This window comes from Lytechinus pictus, chromosome 3, assembly GCF_037042905.1.
Source record: "Lytechinus pictus isolate F3 Inbred chromosome 3, Lp3.0, whole genome shotgun sequence".
NCBI classification, from domain to species: domain Eukaryota; kingdom Metazoa; phylum Echinodermata; class Echinoidea; order Temnopleuroida; family Toxopneustidae; genus Lytechinus; species Lytechinus pictus.
This window is the reverse complement of record NC_087247.1, coordinates 81,316,354-81,335,844: the sequence shown is the minus strand read 5'-3', so window position 1 is coordinate 81,335,844 and position 19,491 is coordinate 81,316,354. Positions and strand designations below refer to the sequence as shown.

Sequence of the window (19,491 nt, the reverse complement as noted above, 5' to 3'; positions counted from 1 at the left end):
ATCAGGTTATTATAATATATTGTCATGGTTACCTTGCTTTTATTTCAGAGATTTCACTGACAATGCACTGAAAGAGGTTGATAGATTTAAAAGGCAGAAGAGTAGAGATTTGAAGGAGATCTTTATTAGCTATGCTATTCTACAAATCAAGATGGCTAAGAGGGTAAGAGGAGTATAGTTCTAGCCTAAGAAATAGTAGCAATACCCTTTTTTCTACATCAGTGGAAATAGTACTAAGGAACTCAAATCAGTGAGAACAATATTGCCTTAATATCTCTTTGAAATGGTATTTTGAGAACTATTTCCATTTTGTCTTCATTTTATCTCTGTAAGACACGCGTATTACTGAAGCAATATCCAATGAGAAAGTCTTTTTTATAGCACTGTCGTCTTATTCATCCAGTGAAAATCCTCTCCACCAATGTATGCTAGCACAACTGTACATGGATTTTTTTTTTTTTTTATTATTAAAGGTCAAGTCCAACCCAGAATAATGTTGATTTGAATCGAGAGAAAAATCAAACAAGCATAATGCTGAAAATTTCATCAAAATTGGATTTAAAATAAGAAAGTTATGACATTTTAAAGTTTTGCTTATTTTTTCACAAAACAGTTATATGCACAACTCGGTGATATTCAAATGAGAGAGTCGATGATGTTCCTTTGTTTTTTTATTGTTTGAATTATACAATGTTTCAATTTTTAAAGATTTGACCATAAGGACCAACTTTACTGAACCATAAAATGATAAAACGGTAAAACGGTAAAAATTGTATTTCCACATGTTCAGGGAGGAAGAAAACTTTGTGTCACAGGAGAATGAGGAAAAATTAGAATATTTCAAAATATAGGATACAAATGAAATAGTGAGTGGATGACGTCATCAGTCCCGTCATTTGCATACCGACCAGGATGTGCAAATAACTATTTTGTGAAATTAAAGGAAACTTTAAAATGTCATAACTTTCTTATTTTGCATCCAATTTTGATGAAATTTTTAGTGATATGCTCATTGGATTTTTCTCTTTTTATTCAAATCAACTTTTTGTTGGGGTGAACTTGTCCTTTAATGACGAAATTTTAATATTTCGTTTGATTTCAATATCGTATCATTACAATAACCATTTCAAAGACAATATTAGTAAAAAAAAGTCTAAATCTAAATCTTCTAAATCGTAGATTTGAATAGTCAATTAGAACTTTAAATAAATACATACTGTAGGTATTCATTTGATGAATACCACATTCTGTATTAAAAGCAATAAGTGGTTCTTGAAATGATAAAAGTCTAATATAAGGTCCTCTCTTTTTTTCTTTCATATAGGGAATCACAGTATGGACTAATACCAAAGAATGCTTTGACAAGATGTAAACCATCCTGTATTATAAACACATTACTAGTCATTCCTCATGAGTGATAATACATCAGTCAATTAACAGTCATCATTATTCCAGAAAGTCTTTTAAAGAGTCTACCAACTATTCCTACAATTAGGTACCCTTAATCACTTTTATAGAGAAATAATCCTCTACATAGACTTAAGAAGTAATTTGATAAATGATCTTCTATTATTACCCTCAACTGTTTCAATTTTAAATTCTGTTATGATGTGACAACGAATTCATGTGCAAGAACACTGAGTGTATTGATGGTCATATATTTAAGATAATTCATAAAATATTCATGCAAATAGCGACTCAGCAAATAAGAACTAAGACAGAGATATTTAAAATGAAACAATGTACTTCTTAAGAAATGCTTTGCTGGTTCAAAATCAGATGAATTCATCAACAATCTATTACATCTTACCCAGACAACACTTTCAGACCTTTGACACTTACAGCCTGGCACACACTACATTATCCGTTTGAGATAAAATCTTGGGAAATATGTAATATGAGCATGTGATTTGAACATCCCACACTGTAAAATGTTAATAACTTAAATAGTGGTATGAATATTGAAATCCAAATTCAAGTTTCCGTGTAGGACTAAAAGAATTCCATTTCATAGTGATGTCATAGCAATCCTATCATCAGTTGCTATTTGAAGCTGATTTGGACCATACTCAACTTGCAGTAAATCAGAATTTCGGTTTTTGGTATTTCTAGGATTATTCCAACTTTCAAATAATTTTTTTTTTACCTTTCCAAACTTTCATATTTTATGCGAAATAAGATTTGTTAAAAATTAGGTCATAGAAGAGTTCCATAGCCGGCATTACAGTCTGATGTTAACTTAATACATTGTACAATGTACAAAGGAGATAGAAGGGTATTGAATCCAGAGATCAATCAACATTAATATTGACGTTCCACTTAGTTTAAAAAAAAAAAGAAGTGTGAAGAAAATTCATTGTAAAAAGGATGAAATAAAGAAAAGGATTTATTATCATGTTATCATTTGAATAGGACTTGATGATAGCAGTAAAGGAAGGTCCTATTGAACTAGGGTATTGAGCTGTATTATATCAAATAAGATATGTTGTTTGATTGTGAATTATTGGTTCTACATGTGTAGTATCAATGCATTTAAAAGGGGGAAAAATGAAATTGGCAAATAAAGAAAGCTGTAAGAATAACAAGGGTCTTAATACATGCAAAAGATCATTCAGATTTCAACAACAACAACAGAGCAAAGCATTGCATAAGAAGAAGATGATGTCATTGATGTAAGATTATTGTTCTATGTACTTGTTCATTAAGAAAAAATGATGCCCCATTTTGAGGTGGAAAAAATTTACACAAAGATGTGTTTTGCAACAGTTATGATGTTACTTAACAGTGGATATATATATACAATATGCTATCAGTTTTTAGAACAAGCAATGGGCAGAGATTGTATTTAATGCATTATACATACGCAATTACAAATTGATGTTGGATTGTATATAGAAAGAAAGACAGCCCTATGGTGTAAATTGACATGTTTGCAAATGAAATGCAAATGGCGATCATACACATTCTTTGATATTTGTGATATTGGTGGCAATAATTCTTAAAAATTAACATTATTTCATACCTATTATCAGTGAATATGTATGCAAAGCATCTCAATGCTAAGTGATCAAATGATGTTTTTTTAAATGAAAGTCATCAGTACATTGAATTGTAATTTATGGTGTAAAAGTGTACTGTGATGTTTAAAATAAATTAAATTATGGAGGCATTTGTTTCAATGTAAATTGCATCCAGTTTCTATTTTTTTTGCAAGCAATTGGGGAGGTTTTCTTCCCTTATGAAAATGACATTGATGCTTTGCCATTGGGAAACCCTTAAACAAATTTTTACGTAGAACATTTAACAAACTTCTGCATCCATTTTCATATTTTAGGGGTAAGTGACTGTTGCATTCCAGGTTATTTTAGCATGTTAAATACCAAGGGGCCTAACTGGTTTGTGATGCTGTGTTTTTGTATTCAGTTGTTTTATTCAAGTGAGTATGTAATTACTATATAGGTTAATCCAAGTGGACTACATTCAGATTATTGTGACTGATTTTTTTGAATTATTTCATTATGATTATATAGTTTTATGGTGAAACATTCAAGATTTATCTAAGCGGTGGTAGGGATGATATAGAATCTGATTGTGATACTACTACAAAAATGTTTAAGCAAGAAGGATTCAAAATTATTTGGTTTTACTAATCAAAAGTCAAAAGGAATATTTGTTACAAATTAACAGCAACAAATTATTAATTTTGACCTAAGGATTTGAAATATTTGTGTTAAGGCATATTAATGAAAAGTCACACCCTCTGACTGCATAATGTATGACTTTGGCCCAATTTGGTAAAAGAAGATCAACAAAAAAGATGAAAACATATTACTTGATATTAATGGTTAGATGTATTTTTTAGAGTTTATTTTAGTTTTTTCTGAAGAATCTGATAGAGTATATGACAAAAAAGATTCTTCCATACACAGAAGAATTTCATATCTGGATCAGTTTAATTCTAATACAAGTAGTGTTTCATTAGTATGGTCATTGCTTACAGCACTGCATCTTATCAGGAATCAATTTGTATTTACAAGATCTAAAACAGATATCCAAGATTCAACCATTGGATTAACACATTGCTGAGCATGTGAATGGCAAACAGGCTTAGCTTATGTCCAGGTACTAATTTTTTTATATGCAATGATTGTACATATTTTCATATTGTTGTATAATTATTATTATTATATCAATGAGATTTGAAGATGAATAGATATTTTGATCTATTATTCTCAGCTCGTTCTAAACAATCCAAGCAAACATCTTTAGGTTAAGATAGAGGCTTCAGACTACACCAATGAAAAGGATCCCCAAACCCAATGTTTGATGGCCTAATCTTCAGAAGAATGAACAGACAAATCTGTTAGAATGTCCTGTGCCCTGTAACGTCTCTGATGGTATAGAATTATCATGGTAGAATGCACAAGTTGGAAAGTCATGTCAGTGACACACATGAAGAGGGTGCAGTGAATACGGTAATCACCACCAAAACCAGCCTTTTTAGGTTCTGATTGGTGAAAACATTACAATCCATTTTGAGCACACTCCAGTGTTCTTACCAGAATTGAAGCCAAATCAGCATGAGATTGGAAGGATTTCACCTCCTATTGTATACATTTTATTGTTAATGGTAAATGTACCATATTATAACTATCTTGGTAATATTGCTCAATGTTTCCATTAGAGATATTTACACAGTAAAGTTACCCTCAATGGTAAGTTTGTTTGTCCCATGACTGACAATCAGTTCAGCTTCTCTGTGTCCAGATACATCTAGAAATCCTCTGCTTCATGGATTTAGATTATGATGGTAATAATACAAATGAAGCATGAATCCAGTTACCTTGAATTTCAAATTTTCATTTTGATTAAATGATGTAAATTGCTTCACTTTATTGAGTTTTTATTATGGGATGGACTGTACTTGTTTACTTCTTACTTGCAGCATATTTGTATTGTCTCATTCATCCTTTCTCACAAAGTTATATTTTTGAAAGAGTTTTATGTAGATAGCCAGTGGAAGTAGTTATGATTTGAAAATTTATTTTCTATTAGTGTCTCAATATTATTTTCATAATCCTATATGCTTTGTCTCTATATTTCATTGTATATATTAGACCAGTTGGGTCATTTTGTTGTTCAGTTTACCAGATGAAATTACTTGAATAAAATGATGAAATACATAGGGAATAGGGAGGTGAAGGAGAGTAGAGGAAAGAGAGAGAGGGGGGGGGGGAGGGGAATGGAGAGCAAGGCAGGATGAGAGAGATTAAGAAAGAGAGAGAGAGAGAGGGATTACAGTGCTAATTTGTCATCTGATGACATTTATTTCCAGCATCATTTGTATTTTCTATTCAACTTTTCTGTTCATATTGAAGATCATAAAGTGCCTGTTTGATTAAGTGCATAATTTTATGTGTGAATTATCAGTTTTTGATTACACTGGTCATATTTATGTGTCACATTTCACTATAGTTTATGATTATTTTTTTATTCAATTTATGCCACACTAATCACTGTGATGCTTTGTTGTTATTTCTATGTAACGACAAATTTTGACTGAATTTTCAGCTTAGCTTAAATGACATATTGATTGCTTGTTCAAATTCATACATTTTTTTTTTTTTTTTATAAGTTACTATTACTAAATCATTTGTATTGTTGATATAAAATTGCTCAAAATTTTGATTGATGTCGTTGTGGTAAATTTGAGAGAGGTAATCTGGAGTATCTTAACAATTCCATGATGACATTTTCTGTAGAGTTGATCCATATTACATTCAATGTATAAGAGGTCATTTTGATTTATGGCAATTTTACCTTGGATGAATTGTAGGGCAGTGTACTATTCAACCTGGGCTTCATAACACAAAGGTTTGCTATGAATTGCAAATATGAAAGAACCGCACTGATTGGTCCCTGGTCAGTATTTAAAACCTAATTCGCATGTAACATTGATATTGATTGGTCAGTTCATTTAGCGATTGATCGCTAATCTTTGTGTTTCGGAGCCCAAAGAATGCTAGTTTTCTGATTTATAGGGCGTCTTTTTTTTCTTTTTTTTTTGGGGGGGGTAAATAGACACATGGTTCCTAAATGTGCTTTATAATGTAATTGTGATATTACAAAGCTTTTAAAGATTGATATTCTTATGTTCAATATTCCAGACAACGACAAAACAATTCATTATGCTTCTATAGAGAGTGTTTATTCATGGGGTGGGGTAGGGTAAGGTAATCTGTATGTCTATGTGCGTCAATTCAAATAAATGCCACAACTGGTGCAATACCTTAATATAATGTCTTGAATTTTGCCTGATTTTACCCTCTTATTGATAAGGTATATATATATATATATCTATACACACACATACACAGTTAAGGCCAAAAGTTTACGTACACTCGTGGAATTCAGTGAAATTTGTTTGCTTGCCAGACATCGTAAACTTTACTATATCTTCAAAAATATAAATATTACCATGATGAATTTGGTATGAAATGAAAGAGCGTATTAAGTTCTTTCAGATGATTGGGATGCCGTTTCGAGTAAAGCATATTTCAGGTGGAATTTTTTTGAAGAAAAAAATAATATTCATGCCAAATGTATTCTATTGTTATTATGATTTCAAACACCGTTTCATAGAAATATACAAATGTCAAATTTATGATTTATATTACATTTTCTATCATATGTCACCACTGAACAAAAAGTGTAATCTGAAATGTTTGTGTTGCAAAGTAACTAGCACAAGTATGAAATGTTTTTGTCAAGTTTTTATTTTTAATTTGTCTAAAATATGAAGAATTTTTGGGTGAAAAAATGGCACCTAAATATTTTCAGCTCCTGATGACAAATCAATGTGATGAAGGTGCATGACATACTCATTTGTTTGATAACAAATTCGTCATGATAGCACAAATATTTTATAAGATACAGTAAATTGAATGATGGTTGGCAAGTGTCAACTTTTCCTTTGAACTTCCTGGGTGTATGTAAACTGTGTATATATACACACACACACATTTCATCACATAAAACAGAAGCTGAGAACCATCAATGATTTCTTTTAACTAAATCACAAATACAATAGGCAAATGGCCTATCATTACCGATAGAGCATGAGTGAGTAAAAATTATTAGCAGAAAGGATACCAAAAAGTCACTTGTCGTGCAATGTCTGAGTTTCAAAAAGAAATGATGAAAAATTCCAATATCTGCTCTTTAATTCAATGACAGGATATGGTCAAGAATAACAAAGTTCTGTTAATGTGAAATAAGTCTTGAATTCGAAAAATTTGATAAAATGAAGAGGTTTTACAAGCTACTAGCTGTCAGATTGTGTTTTTGTACACTCTGTTTTGTTGAAGATGATCAGCCATTTATAAAGTCTTTTGTTAACGGTGTGAAAACACAAGGAGACTTTAAACTAGGCAAGTCATTTGTCAGTTGTTTCTATAATTAGTGTATGAATGATAAATCATAGATAATTCAATTGATTTTTCCATGCCAAATTTCATATAAAAAACATTAATCCTGCTATGAGATATGACTGGTATTATGCTTGATCATTGGCATGTTTTTATGTTATTGTTAATATTGGAAACATGACTTACTGTCTTACATGAGCTCACTTAGTTAATATGGCAAATATCATTCAAATCAATGCTTACTGTTAGATGTTTAATTAACGATCTACTGATCGACAGTCTGGTATCCTTGACCCCCCCCCCCCTGTGTTGCGTGAATCTTTGTGTTTAATTCTTAAAATTTTTATGTCAGGACCCCCCATTTTTCTTCTCTCAGTTCTAAATTCTGATACATACTCAAAGAATTGCCTATTTAATTAATGTTACTATTGTTAGAATTTTTGTGATATGTAATCGTATTGTATATTGGAATTGATATATTCTCTTTTTCTTCTTATTTATATCAACATGATGTCTTAAGCTTAGAGCTTGATATTGATGGAGGCCTCAAAAGGAAAACCAGACAAACAGTGCAATAAAAGAGACTTATCTTTAGTATTCTTTCTTTTTTTATCTGTCTCTGTATAATATTTTCTTTATCCTCCCTTTACTATTCTTTCAGCATGTGATTTTTTTTAATCTTCCATTTTCTTTACTTCCATTCTGTTGATATTTTTTATATTTTTCTTTCTGTCTTTCTTTTATCTAAAAAAATATTTAGAACAGTTGAACGAAATTCACACCGATAATGTTGATCACAAGTTGTGTATAACTTTATGCCTACTTCCAAGGTAAATTCCACAAAATCACATAGATTAAGCGCTATACACAGATTTTATTTATTTTTTTATTTTTTATAGTATTTATTAAATCCATTCATTTCAAATAATACAAGTAATGATACATTGCAAATATTATAATACGGTATACATCAAACAAAACACAGTTTATAAAGGAAAATAATTATTCTTAATACATACAATATTGTACAGAAATCATATAGTATACCCAGTTGTCGTGTGTCCGGACAGGTTGTGTGTCCGGACGATCAATTTTAGAAAGTCATTTGGAAAAATTTACAAGGAAAGTTTTATCAATTTTTAGTACAAAATGTCAGGAAATATTATAGAGAACAAAATAGAAGATGATTACAACTATTGATTTCGTATTTGTAGTGTAATCCAATGACAAAAAAGAAGGCTTCAAAAATATAAAGTGTCCGGACACCCGATCCCCCATCCTATTTGACATATTCACATTGCAGGCGGTTAATAATACCATCATAAATCAGTCAATTATAGTATACGGTAACTAATGAAAATTTGCTTAATTACTTAATGATGAATGATGAAACTACTAGATGAAAGTTATAACATAAATAAAGAAAGGATCGACTCGCCACGCACCCACAAACACACAAACGAACCCCCAAACACCCGCACCCCCCCCCCCCTGGCCGGCCGCGAAATTATTTTTCCCACCGAGTTCTGGACCGACATATGAATATTCATGACTTGCGTCTTCGGATTGGGAGTACGCATGCGCGTGGACTTTGCCTCGACCAGTGCTGATCGTAAGCATTTACGTTGCTCAGAATGAATTAGCATCGTCAAATTACCGGTACCCTTACATAGTTACATAGGCCTTATAGGCTTAGATCTATATACATCCAATTCTTAAACACTTATCAAACTAGCTACCATTAATGGCAATACATGTGCTAGGGTAGGGCTAGCGCATTAACTTTACCTCAAATCTGGACCTGTCTAATGCCTAATACTAATACTAGGAATAGCCGACTAATGCCATGGTTAACTTCGAACTTGTTAATTCCGAACTTTACGTTTGATTAGGTTTGGACCAATATTAGCTTATTTACCATGGTTTAATATGTCTAGTCCGTATACAGAACCAGTCCTAGATCTAAAATAAATATCTTAGTTCTATAGTCTAGTCTCTAGATCTAGACTCTGATCTACGCGCTATCAGCATGGAACCACTAGTGTACCAAAGGGGGGGGGGCAGACTGCCCCCCTAACGAGTCACAACTGATCCAGGGGACGTGCCCCCCCCCCCTTGAGAAGCCAAATTAATAATTTGAAATGTCAAAATGCAACGAAAAAAGACGTATGTCCCCTCTTTTGAACGTGAAGATCTTTTTTTTCTTGTCAATTTTTTTTCAGCTACGAAATCCTTAATTTTGGGTGAAGACGGGGATCAAGATCACTGAGTTAGTCGGCTATTCAGTGTTGTAGTCAAGGCTCAAACCTCCAAGGCCAAGGCTTTAATACCCAAGGCCAAGGCTTCAATACCAAAGGCCAAGGCATGGAAACCCAAGGCCAAGGCCTGAAAACCTCAAGGCCAAGGCATTTCAAACTTACGATATACAGAACAATGAACTAACAATACTCAGGCGGCAGACATCACACATGGTACAATGTATGTGAGCGAGGGGACTGAGCGATAAAAAAATTAACCTTTGTACATTTAAAACAAAAATAATTTCATGATAGAGACATATTAAAATAATGATATAGTTACCTGTGTACACATAATCCATAATTTTTCTATAGGCGATTTACATTGCAATAATTATTATTACCACGGTCATCTGATCCTGGCATTCTCAACATATGTTTTTCTCCACTCCCTGGGACAGCGGCAGCAGAAAATTATTATGGGGGGGGGATGTCAACGCCAAAAAGGCACCCATTTATCAAAATTAGTTTTTTTTGTGCAAACAGATACATGTATTTTCAAAATGAGATTATGAACTGCGTGAAGTAATTGTGTGTTTTATAGAAATTAAGTTGAGCAAAGGCTTTCTAAAGTGATTTTTAATTATAAGATAGATATTTTGCTTTAGGTTTTACTTCTCAGCGAGAAAGCATAGCGAGCAAGCGGTTTTGAAAAAAAATCAATTCTGATGTTGTAAAACTTGATTTATGGTCAATTATGGGGCTAATCATTGTTGAAATTTCCTTGCGTGATGTTGCCAGCGCGAATCACCAGCTCAAACTTCTTGACATGTCGTGTAATAAGACATGGAAATTATTTTATTCTGAGCTGGTTTTGTAATCATGAAAAAGATGTGTATCTAACTAAAAACTAACTTTGCGCTCGCTAATTCTTTTTATATACTGACCAGTAAAGGAAGCAGTTAATTAAGCAGTTAATTACTGCATTTTAAATAAGATACATAACTCACCAATAAAACATAATGCGAGCGCAAAGCGCGAGCTCAAAAATTTGTGATATTCCAACCTGAAAACTGGACATTCTAAGCATTTTTTGTGAACGGGAAGAGAACGAGTACAATAATTGATGCGAGTGCAGGAAGCGAGCCAAATATTTGTGATATTTCAACCATAAAGCAACATTCTATACATTTTGGTAACCATTAGCAGTTCTGTACTAAACAATAATTGATGCAAGCACGATTCAAAATCTGTGATTTTCGAACCTAAAATGTATTATGTTTTATTATTAAAGAAGGTATTTCTTTTTTAAAAAGGGCATATTTCATTTGGAAAAAAAAATCCTACAGGGATTTTTTTTTATTTGGGGGGGGGGGAGCACAAAGCGCAAGCTAAAATGTTTAAATGCTTAAACTGAAAATGAGTCATTTTTAGGACTCTTGTTAGTTTTCATATTTTTTTCTGCTTACAACCACTTTTATTAAACAGTTAATTAATCATTAATTATTAATACTTATTGATAATATTAATAATTATTAAATTAGTTTTTGTTAATTATTATTTCTTGAAACCATATTGACACAAAAACAAATACGTTGTTTATTTCCTTGAAACTGTAGAGAAATGAGATTCGATGTTGAACGATATATGATTAAAAAGAAGTAAAAATTTTTTCCCTTTGTTTTGTCAATCTGACCCAAAACAAATATAAAATTTAGAAGAGAGATAGAGAGAAGAAGTCCCACCACCAAGAATAAACTTAGACAAGGGGGGAAAGGGAAAGGAAAAGATGGAGTAAATGTGATATTATTTTTTAAACAATCTATTGCAAAATTAGCTTTTCTTATAGAAAGAGGGGGACAAATTTTGTTCACTCGCTCGCTTCAATCGCTTTCTTCTTTTTTTGACAGAAATTTTGCTCTATATATGCCATGCTTGGCCCCTCAAAGTTTCTGGCTCATCATGCCATTGACATAACCCATTTGGATATGACAAAATTGGAGACTGTGTTCAAGTTTACCAAATCTTTTCAGAATATCATTAAGACTTAAAACATTCTTGTTGGCCAAAGAAAATAATACAAGGAAAATCCTAATGGAATAGAAATCAACCTTGTTATCGTTCTTTAGAGTTAGCTATGTTTAAAGTATGAAAATTGTTGTCAAAATTGCAGTCAGATGTAAAAATTATTCTCGTCATCAAAGCACTATTATCTTGATCATGACCATTATTATTTACTGTCATTATCATCATATGATTACAACACATTACCAATACATAATGCTATTTTTCATAACTGATGTATTCTTTGTTTGAATTTCTTGATAATGGTGACAATTACAATTGATGACACTGCTAGTACACTTACTACTGCTGCTGCTACTTTTACTGGTGATTGGTAGTATTGACCATTAGTGTTATTAAATATATATAAAAAAAAAACAATTGAAACATTTATAATTACTTATTTAAAACAAATGAGAGTACAAAATACAAAATGCCTTGAAAAAGCCTTGAAAATGCCTTGAAATTTCAAGGCTCAAAATCCTCAAAGCCAAGGCTTTGAATAAGTAGCTAGGCATTAAGGCGCCTTAAGGCCAAGGCCGAGCATCAAGGCACTACAACACTGATTAGTACTAGGCATTAATTAGACAGGTCCAGATTTGAGGTAAAGTTAATGCGCTAGCCTAAGCTAGTCCTACCCTATCACATGTCTTGCCATTAATGGCAGCTAGTTTATTAAGTGTTTAAGAATTGGATATATATATATATATATAGATCTAAGCATATAAGACCTATGTAACTATGTAAGGGTACCGGTAATTTGACGATGCTAATTCATTCTGAGCAACGTGAATGCTTACGATCGGCACTGGTCGAGGCCAAGTCCACTGCGCATGCGTACTCTCAATCCGAAGACGCAAGTCATGAATATTCATATGTTGGTCCAGAACTCGGTGGGAAAAATAATTTCGCTGGCCGGCCCCGAGCTAGAGATGGCAGTGTTCAACATGGCCACCTCCTGCTGCAATGCCCCACAACTTTCAGAAATTTTTGAAGAATCGAGGAAAGTACAGAAGGAGTTAGAACATTCATCAGGACCATCAAACAGTCAAAGCTATCAGGTTGGGTTTCCCATGATTCTTTCAACTGTTGGTCGAATGTGAAAAACCAGTTAACGGTACCGGTAGGCTTAACGTTAGGCTTAACGTTAACGTTAGATCTTTTTATTTAGACTAATTAGTTTGCCCGAACGTTATCTTGCCAGTCCCATCCATTGTTTTTCTCGTAAAAATAGCCGTAACGTTAACTTAGTCATCTTATTCTTAGTTTTTCTGACTTTTTTTTTTTTGGGGGGGGGGGTACCGTATGGGCACTAGTAGTATTCAACTCTGCATAATTCAAAGATTTTGACATATTCCCCAAAATATTTAGAAATAGGTTAGGGAATTTATCTTAATTTCATATTTCCAGCAGTCTAGAATCCAGGCATGCCAGGCCCAGGGTAATCTGTTGTGTTGTTTGATTAATTCCCTGTGAGTGTTTGGTCTCATCTCAAATGGTCTAGTCCATAGACGGATGGGACAAGGGCAGATTGAGAGACAGGGCCATCTTTCATCGCTAGGTTGAATACTAGTGTAGTGCCGACGGATTGAATACTAGTGCCAAAAACCGTCGCCGTATAATTCAATCGCCCACGCACACATTCAACTGATTGAAGAAAAAAATAACGGAAAAAGAATAACCAGCATTTGCTCTTGGAAATAAGATGGGTCTGAAATTCAGGTAAATTCTATATTTCTATATATTTGAGGAAACTCTCCAAACGGGTTGAATACTAAATTACTACTAGTAGTGCCCTTACGAGTTACGGTAGGATGGGGGATCGGGTGTCCGGACACTTTATATTTTTGAAGCCTTCTTTTTTGTCTTTGGATTACACTAAAAATATGAATTCAATAGTTATAATCATCTTCGATTTTGTTCTCTCTAATATTTCCTAACATTTTGTATGATGGGGGGACCTAAAGCTACGCACTTTGTTTCCAAATGATAAAAACTATGCCAATTGTAATATTTGAACAATTATTTTTCACTAATTTGTAATAAATATTCTAAATATCCTTAACCAAGAAGAAAATATCACAAAACTCACTAATACGAAAATCCCGCCGTGTTTTCCGAACACCTCTTAATTTCGCCGCCCGATGTAGAAGGGGTCCTAAAGCTACGCACTCAATTTATCATGCAAAGAAATAGTATTTCCTGTGCCTCAATTTCTAAAATATGTCCGTATTATTATAGGAAAATATGAAATCAAAGTGAATATAACTCCGAAATTCCAAACATTTGCTGGTTTTCTCTGCATTCAAGGATTTATTGCAGCCTCTGTAGAAAAATTGAATAGGGATCGTTCGTCACAGCTTCACACACAGAGCTAGAGTGCGCATTTATTTTGCCATTGGAATTGCATGCGCGATGAGTGGTGCGTAGCTTTAGGACCCGCGTAGCTTTAGGACCCCCAACCATACTAAAAATTGATGAAACTTCGCTTGTAAATTTTTCCAAATTACTTTCTAAAATTGATCGTCCGGACACACAACCTGTCCGGACACACAACAACTGGGTATACAGTAGTTTGAGGCACATTGTTTAAAAATTCACCATCTACTTTTGTTTTGATAAGTTCAAGTTCAAGCTCTTCATAGGACGATCTCGGTTGGAACTTAGGACTCAGTCATAGGAGCAGATTTTTTAGTCAAAGAGTAATTTCTGACTGGAACAAACTGCCTACAGAAGTAGTGGAGGCAAAATCAGTGGAAATGATTAAACATCTGTTGGATAAATTCTGGTGGGGGGAAAGATTTAAAACCTCCATTTCTCAACGCACGTAAAGTTTCACAAGTTTAAACTGTTTAGACCATCAATTACCAAAGTAAAGATCGGAAAATCTACAGGAGACGTCCTTCATTTCCGTACCTGATGTGATGTGATGTGATGAAGGATTTTTGTTGTCATCCACACACAAAACAAATGGGCTTCTGACCTCAGTGAGACAAAATTTTGGGTGGAAAAAATTACAATTTTGTTGGTGTTTCTTTTGTTCTTTTGCGAAGCAAGTCTCTAATATGGGATATTGTCTCCCCTATTGGAGAGAGTCTCCCATATTGGCCGTGCGCCTCTACTGGTTGGCTCCAGTCACCAAATACAGAGACCGAACTAAGTTCTACTTCTAGCTCGATCCACACACGTACATGACGTATTGCGAGGTTGTACCTCGCACCATGAACCGCGTTTGGCAGTGGATTTCTAACTAGTGGGTTGCGCGTGCTGGGATCTCACTTCTGGAGTCCACAACACACGACTTCAATGGCTTGATTTTTCTGTACGCGGCAGCATGAAATGAACCCTGGGGGGAGCTCGATCTGCACTCACACATGCATGCGAGGTCACTCACACGTATGGTAGGGGGCACTCACACATGTTGCGAGGTTATTATCAGTATACTACTAACCTCGCACTGCGAACCGCGTTTGGCAGTGGATTTCTAACTAGTGAGAGTAGTGGATCGCACGTGCTGCGGATCCCACTTCTGGTGTCCACAACACATGACTTCTATGGCTTGATTTTTCTGTGCACGGCGGCATGTAATAAACCCTGGCCTTGGCTTGGGCACTCATTCAATGAACAAGATTATGATATAATCTCAATTCAATTCAATTCAATTTGCATTTATTTCATTCTCGATAAAAACAATTATAAAGCAAGGTATGAGAAACAATATATTTACAAGCAAGAGTAAAAATGAAAATGAAATGGGGAACTGCATAAATAAAGCCAAGTGGCCTTGTGTAAGCGCAGTTCCCAAAACATTAATAACATGACATGGTATAGAGAAACAATAAGATAAAGAATTAAACATGATGTATAAACAAGAAAAACAAACAATAAAAAGGTGTCAATCTACAAGACAAAAATAACTATACATATTTAAGATATAGGAACTGCTTCAATCTTTTTTTGAATGACCTAACAGACTTGCTTTCAATTACATCTCTAGGGGTGGAGTTCCAAATTACAGGGAAATTATGTCTTACACATTTCATTACGTTATTTGTTTTAACTGGCCATAGGTGAAATGAATCTTTAAAACGAGTATTGTGATTATGTATCCGGTGATTAAGGGTAAACATTTTATGGATATTAAGAGGTAGTTTATTCTGGAAATAAAAGAAACCAATTAATGCAATAGAAAAATAATACAAATCATAAATATTAAGAGACTTTATTTTCCGAAAGAGTGGGGCAGAATGGGCTTGATAATGACATCCCATACATATACGAAGGGCTTTTTTCTGCAATTTAAATAATTTTGCTAATTTCGTGCGACTGCAATTGCCCCAAACAACAACACAATAATTAAGATATGACAACATGAAAGAATTGTATAATAGCAATAATGCAGAAGTTGGAAGGGAGTCTTTTAACCTATATAGAATACCAACACATTTAGATACTTTTGGGGTGACTTTTTGAACATGAGTGTCCCATTGCATATTATAGTCTATATAAACACCTAGAAAATTAACACTATTTACATTTTTAATTGGAACTTTGTCTATTTCAAGCAATAAATCATTAAGTAAATTAGAAATGCAAGACTGCCTATGGAAAAAAGTAATATAATTAGTTTTACTAGGATTTATTAACAACCTGTTTGATTTGAACCATTTTGTAACTTTATCTAATTCAACATTGATATCATTTTGTATATTAAGATTATAAGGTTGGTTGTATATTAAAGTAGTATCATCGGCATACATAATATATTCAAATTTATTTGAGGAATATATGAGATCGTTAATGTAAATTAAAAACAATAGCGGGCCGAGAATAGAACCTTGCGGTACACCATGGGTGATACTGGAAAAGTCTGATGAGCTATTATTAAAAACAACATATTGGGATCTATCAGAAAGATAACTTTTGAACCAAGAAAGTGGCAAGCCCCTAACCCCATAGTGTTCTAATTTAAAAAGAAGTATTTTGTGATCGACAACGTCAAAAGCTTTAGAAAGGTCCATGAAAATTCCTATGCAAAATTTATTAGTATGAATGGATGTCAAAACTTTATCTTGTAATTCTATCAAAGCGTGTGCAGAAGAGTGATTTTTTCTAAACCCGTATTGTGAATCTGTGAGAATTTTATTGTTTAAACAAAATGAATACAGTCTATTATAAATACACTTTTCAAGCAACTTAGAAATAGACGGTAGAATAGATATAGGCCTATAATTATCAAATTTATGAGGGTCTTCTTTTTTAAATACTGTAGTTATCTTAGCTATTTTCAACTTATCAGGGACCGATCCTGTAGAGAGAGAAAGATTAAATATGAATACCAATGGCTGTACAATATAGAAAATAATTTTTTTCAATAAATTAGTACTGAGATTATCAAATCCAGTGGAATTGCTACTACTTAATGAATTACATATTTGAATTACCTCATTTTCTGTTATAGGATTTAAGAAAAAGGATTTGTCAATATGATCAATGAGAAAATCTTTATAAGAAGTGTCATTATGAGAATTAATTATAGATGTGGTTATCCGTCTGGAGGAGTTTATAAAATGTTGATTAAATTCAGTCGCTATGTGTTCTGGGTCACAAACCTTTTCACTCCCACTAAAAAAGAATTCAGGTAAAGACGTTTTAGGTTTGTTTAATAGTGAGTTTATAACTGACCAGGTCTGTTTTGAATTGTCTTTGTATTGCTTTAATTTATTAGAAAAATATTTCTTTTTTGCATGCTTTAACATAGTATTCAATTTATTTCTATATTTTTTGTATTTCCTTTCATTATCTAATGAATTATTTTGGAGAAATTTTTTATAGTAACGATTTTTCTTTTTAATGCATCTGAATAAATACTTTGATATCCATGGTTTATTGAACATCCTTTTGGTAGGTTTAGATTTGAGCAAAGGAAAGTTTTTATCAAACAATTGGATAAAACGAGTTATAAAAAACGAGTATGCATCATTAACATTTGTAATATTATAAAGACTATTCCATTTTTCCTGGTAAAGGTCATACTGAAAATTTCTTATATTATCATCTGAGTATTTACGAGTAAAGCGAGTTGTATTAGGTTGATGGGAATTAGCACTAGAACATTTGGAGATCAGAAAAATTGGTAGATGATCACTTATGTCTGAACATAGACTACCAGAGTCAAAATATGAATCCAAAACATTGGTGAATATATTATCAATAAGTGTAGCTGTGTTTAGTGTAATACGAGTTGGAGTTTTTATAATTGGGAATATACCTAGTACAGAATTCAGTCGGAGGAATTCGTTAACAGTATCATCATCTTTGAATAAGTCAATATTAAAATCACCAGTTATATAAATTTTTCTATGTTCAGTGCATAATTTGTTAATAACACTATCGTAAAATTCAAAAAATAAATCATAATTTGATCCCGGTTTTCTATATATGACACCAATAGTAGACATTTTTTGTTTTTTATCTAGAAAATCAATAAATAAATATTCACAGACTGAGTTGATTTCTTGGTTAAAAACTATATCATTCCTTATAGTGTACTGTATATTTTTTTCACAAAAAGTGCAACGCCCCCACCTCTTCCGGATAATCGGTTAACATTAAGAAAATTAAAGTCATCTATGTGAAAATTGATTAAAGTATTATCATTTATCCAAGTTTCAGAAATTGCTATAAAAGAAAAGGAATGAGTAATCAGTGATAGGAATTGAGAGATATTGTCAAAATTCTTTGGTAAACTGCGAGCATTAAAATGGATAAGACTTAAGGTAGAATTGTTTGAGAATTTCCCATTAAACTCTGAAGGTAGAAAACATGAAGATTCAGAAGAATTAAATACGTGCAAGTCAGGATCAATATCTTCAAGAGGGTCAGACCTAGGTTCCATAAACGTAATTTATAGGGGTAGCATAATAATGGAAATGTATTGATCGGTAAATTTGAAGCAACATTGTAAAAGGATGTATAACTATATGTATACATATCTCAAAAGTAATGCATAAACTATCTTTGCAGAACATCATTTTTAAGTAGAATACACCTATGTAAAAAAAAAACACAATATAGCAACAATAAGCAAAGTTTGATGATAACAAAATTGGGGGGGGGGGGCAACAAGAAAGCAGTTCTATATGCACTCCTATATGTGTATACAACAGGTTAACAGTTGGGGATGACAAATAAAGATAAGTATAAAGCACACTTTTTTGACGAGTTTAAAAGTGCATTGAGGTTTCAATGTCCATTAACTTGGCAGTATATTAAAACAATTAAAGATCAATGACATAACGCATTTTAACTCTAGAAACATCATCAGCATGTACATATAAAATAATTGTTGAGAGAAATAGTTATTCCATATGATTATGATATAGATACCTTCCTTTGTATCTGAATATAATTTGAAAATTCAAATAGTTCATAATATATGATGGACACAAAAAAAGCGTATACATCAATAGTTAGTATCAAGTTTTATATTCAGGCTTGATGATGAAAAAAATCATTAAAACAGTTATATTGAATAACATATTTATGAGTGAAATACTCCATGTCATTAATACAGATATTAATAATGTTTTGTCAAAAATCTTTTACAATGTATGTTAAGCACTATTATGATAGATTATATTGAATGCCAAACGATTTTCAGGGAACAAAATGCATATACTGTATGTACTCATTTCTTAAAAGTCCTTTATCCACTATTGATTCATTGCATCTAGAAAACATGAAGATAACATTAATTGATT

General features: G+C 32.7%; 2 protein-coding genes across 4 annotated transcripts in view; both read left to right on the top strand.

Annotated features, from left to right (window-relative positions):
- LOC129256626 (sorting nexin-4-like) overlaps window positions 1-6,299 on the top strand; it is a 34,192-nt gene extending 27,893 nt beyond the window's left edge. For both annotated transcript variants that reach the window (XM_064097805.1, XM_054894783.2), the window contains exons 11-12: window positions 49-163; window positions 1,325-6,299. In XM_064097805.1, coding sequence (XP_063953875.1) covers window positions 49-163; window positions 1,325-1,372 — 163 coding nt within the window. In that variant the 3' untranslated portion in view covers window positions 1,373-6,299. The remainder of the gene's footprint in view (window positions 1-48; window positions 164-1,324) is intronic.
- A 7,076-nt stretch (window positions 6,300-13,375) lies between these two features.
- The window catches only part of LOC129257997 (immunoglobulin-binding protein 1-like), a 27,912-nt gene continuing 21,796 nt past the window's right edge, over window positions 13,376-19,491 (top strand). Inside the window, exon 1 of one of the 2 annotated variants that reach the window (XR_010293221.1) lies at window positions 13,376-13,450. The gene's annotated coding sequence lies outside the window, so the exon portion shown is untranslated. The remainder of the gene's footprint in view (window positions 13,451-19,491) is intronic. The other variant, XM_064097804.1, reaches the window with a different exon arrangement.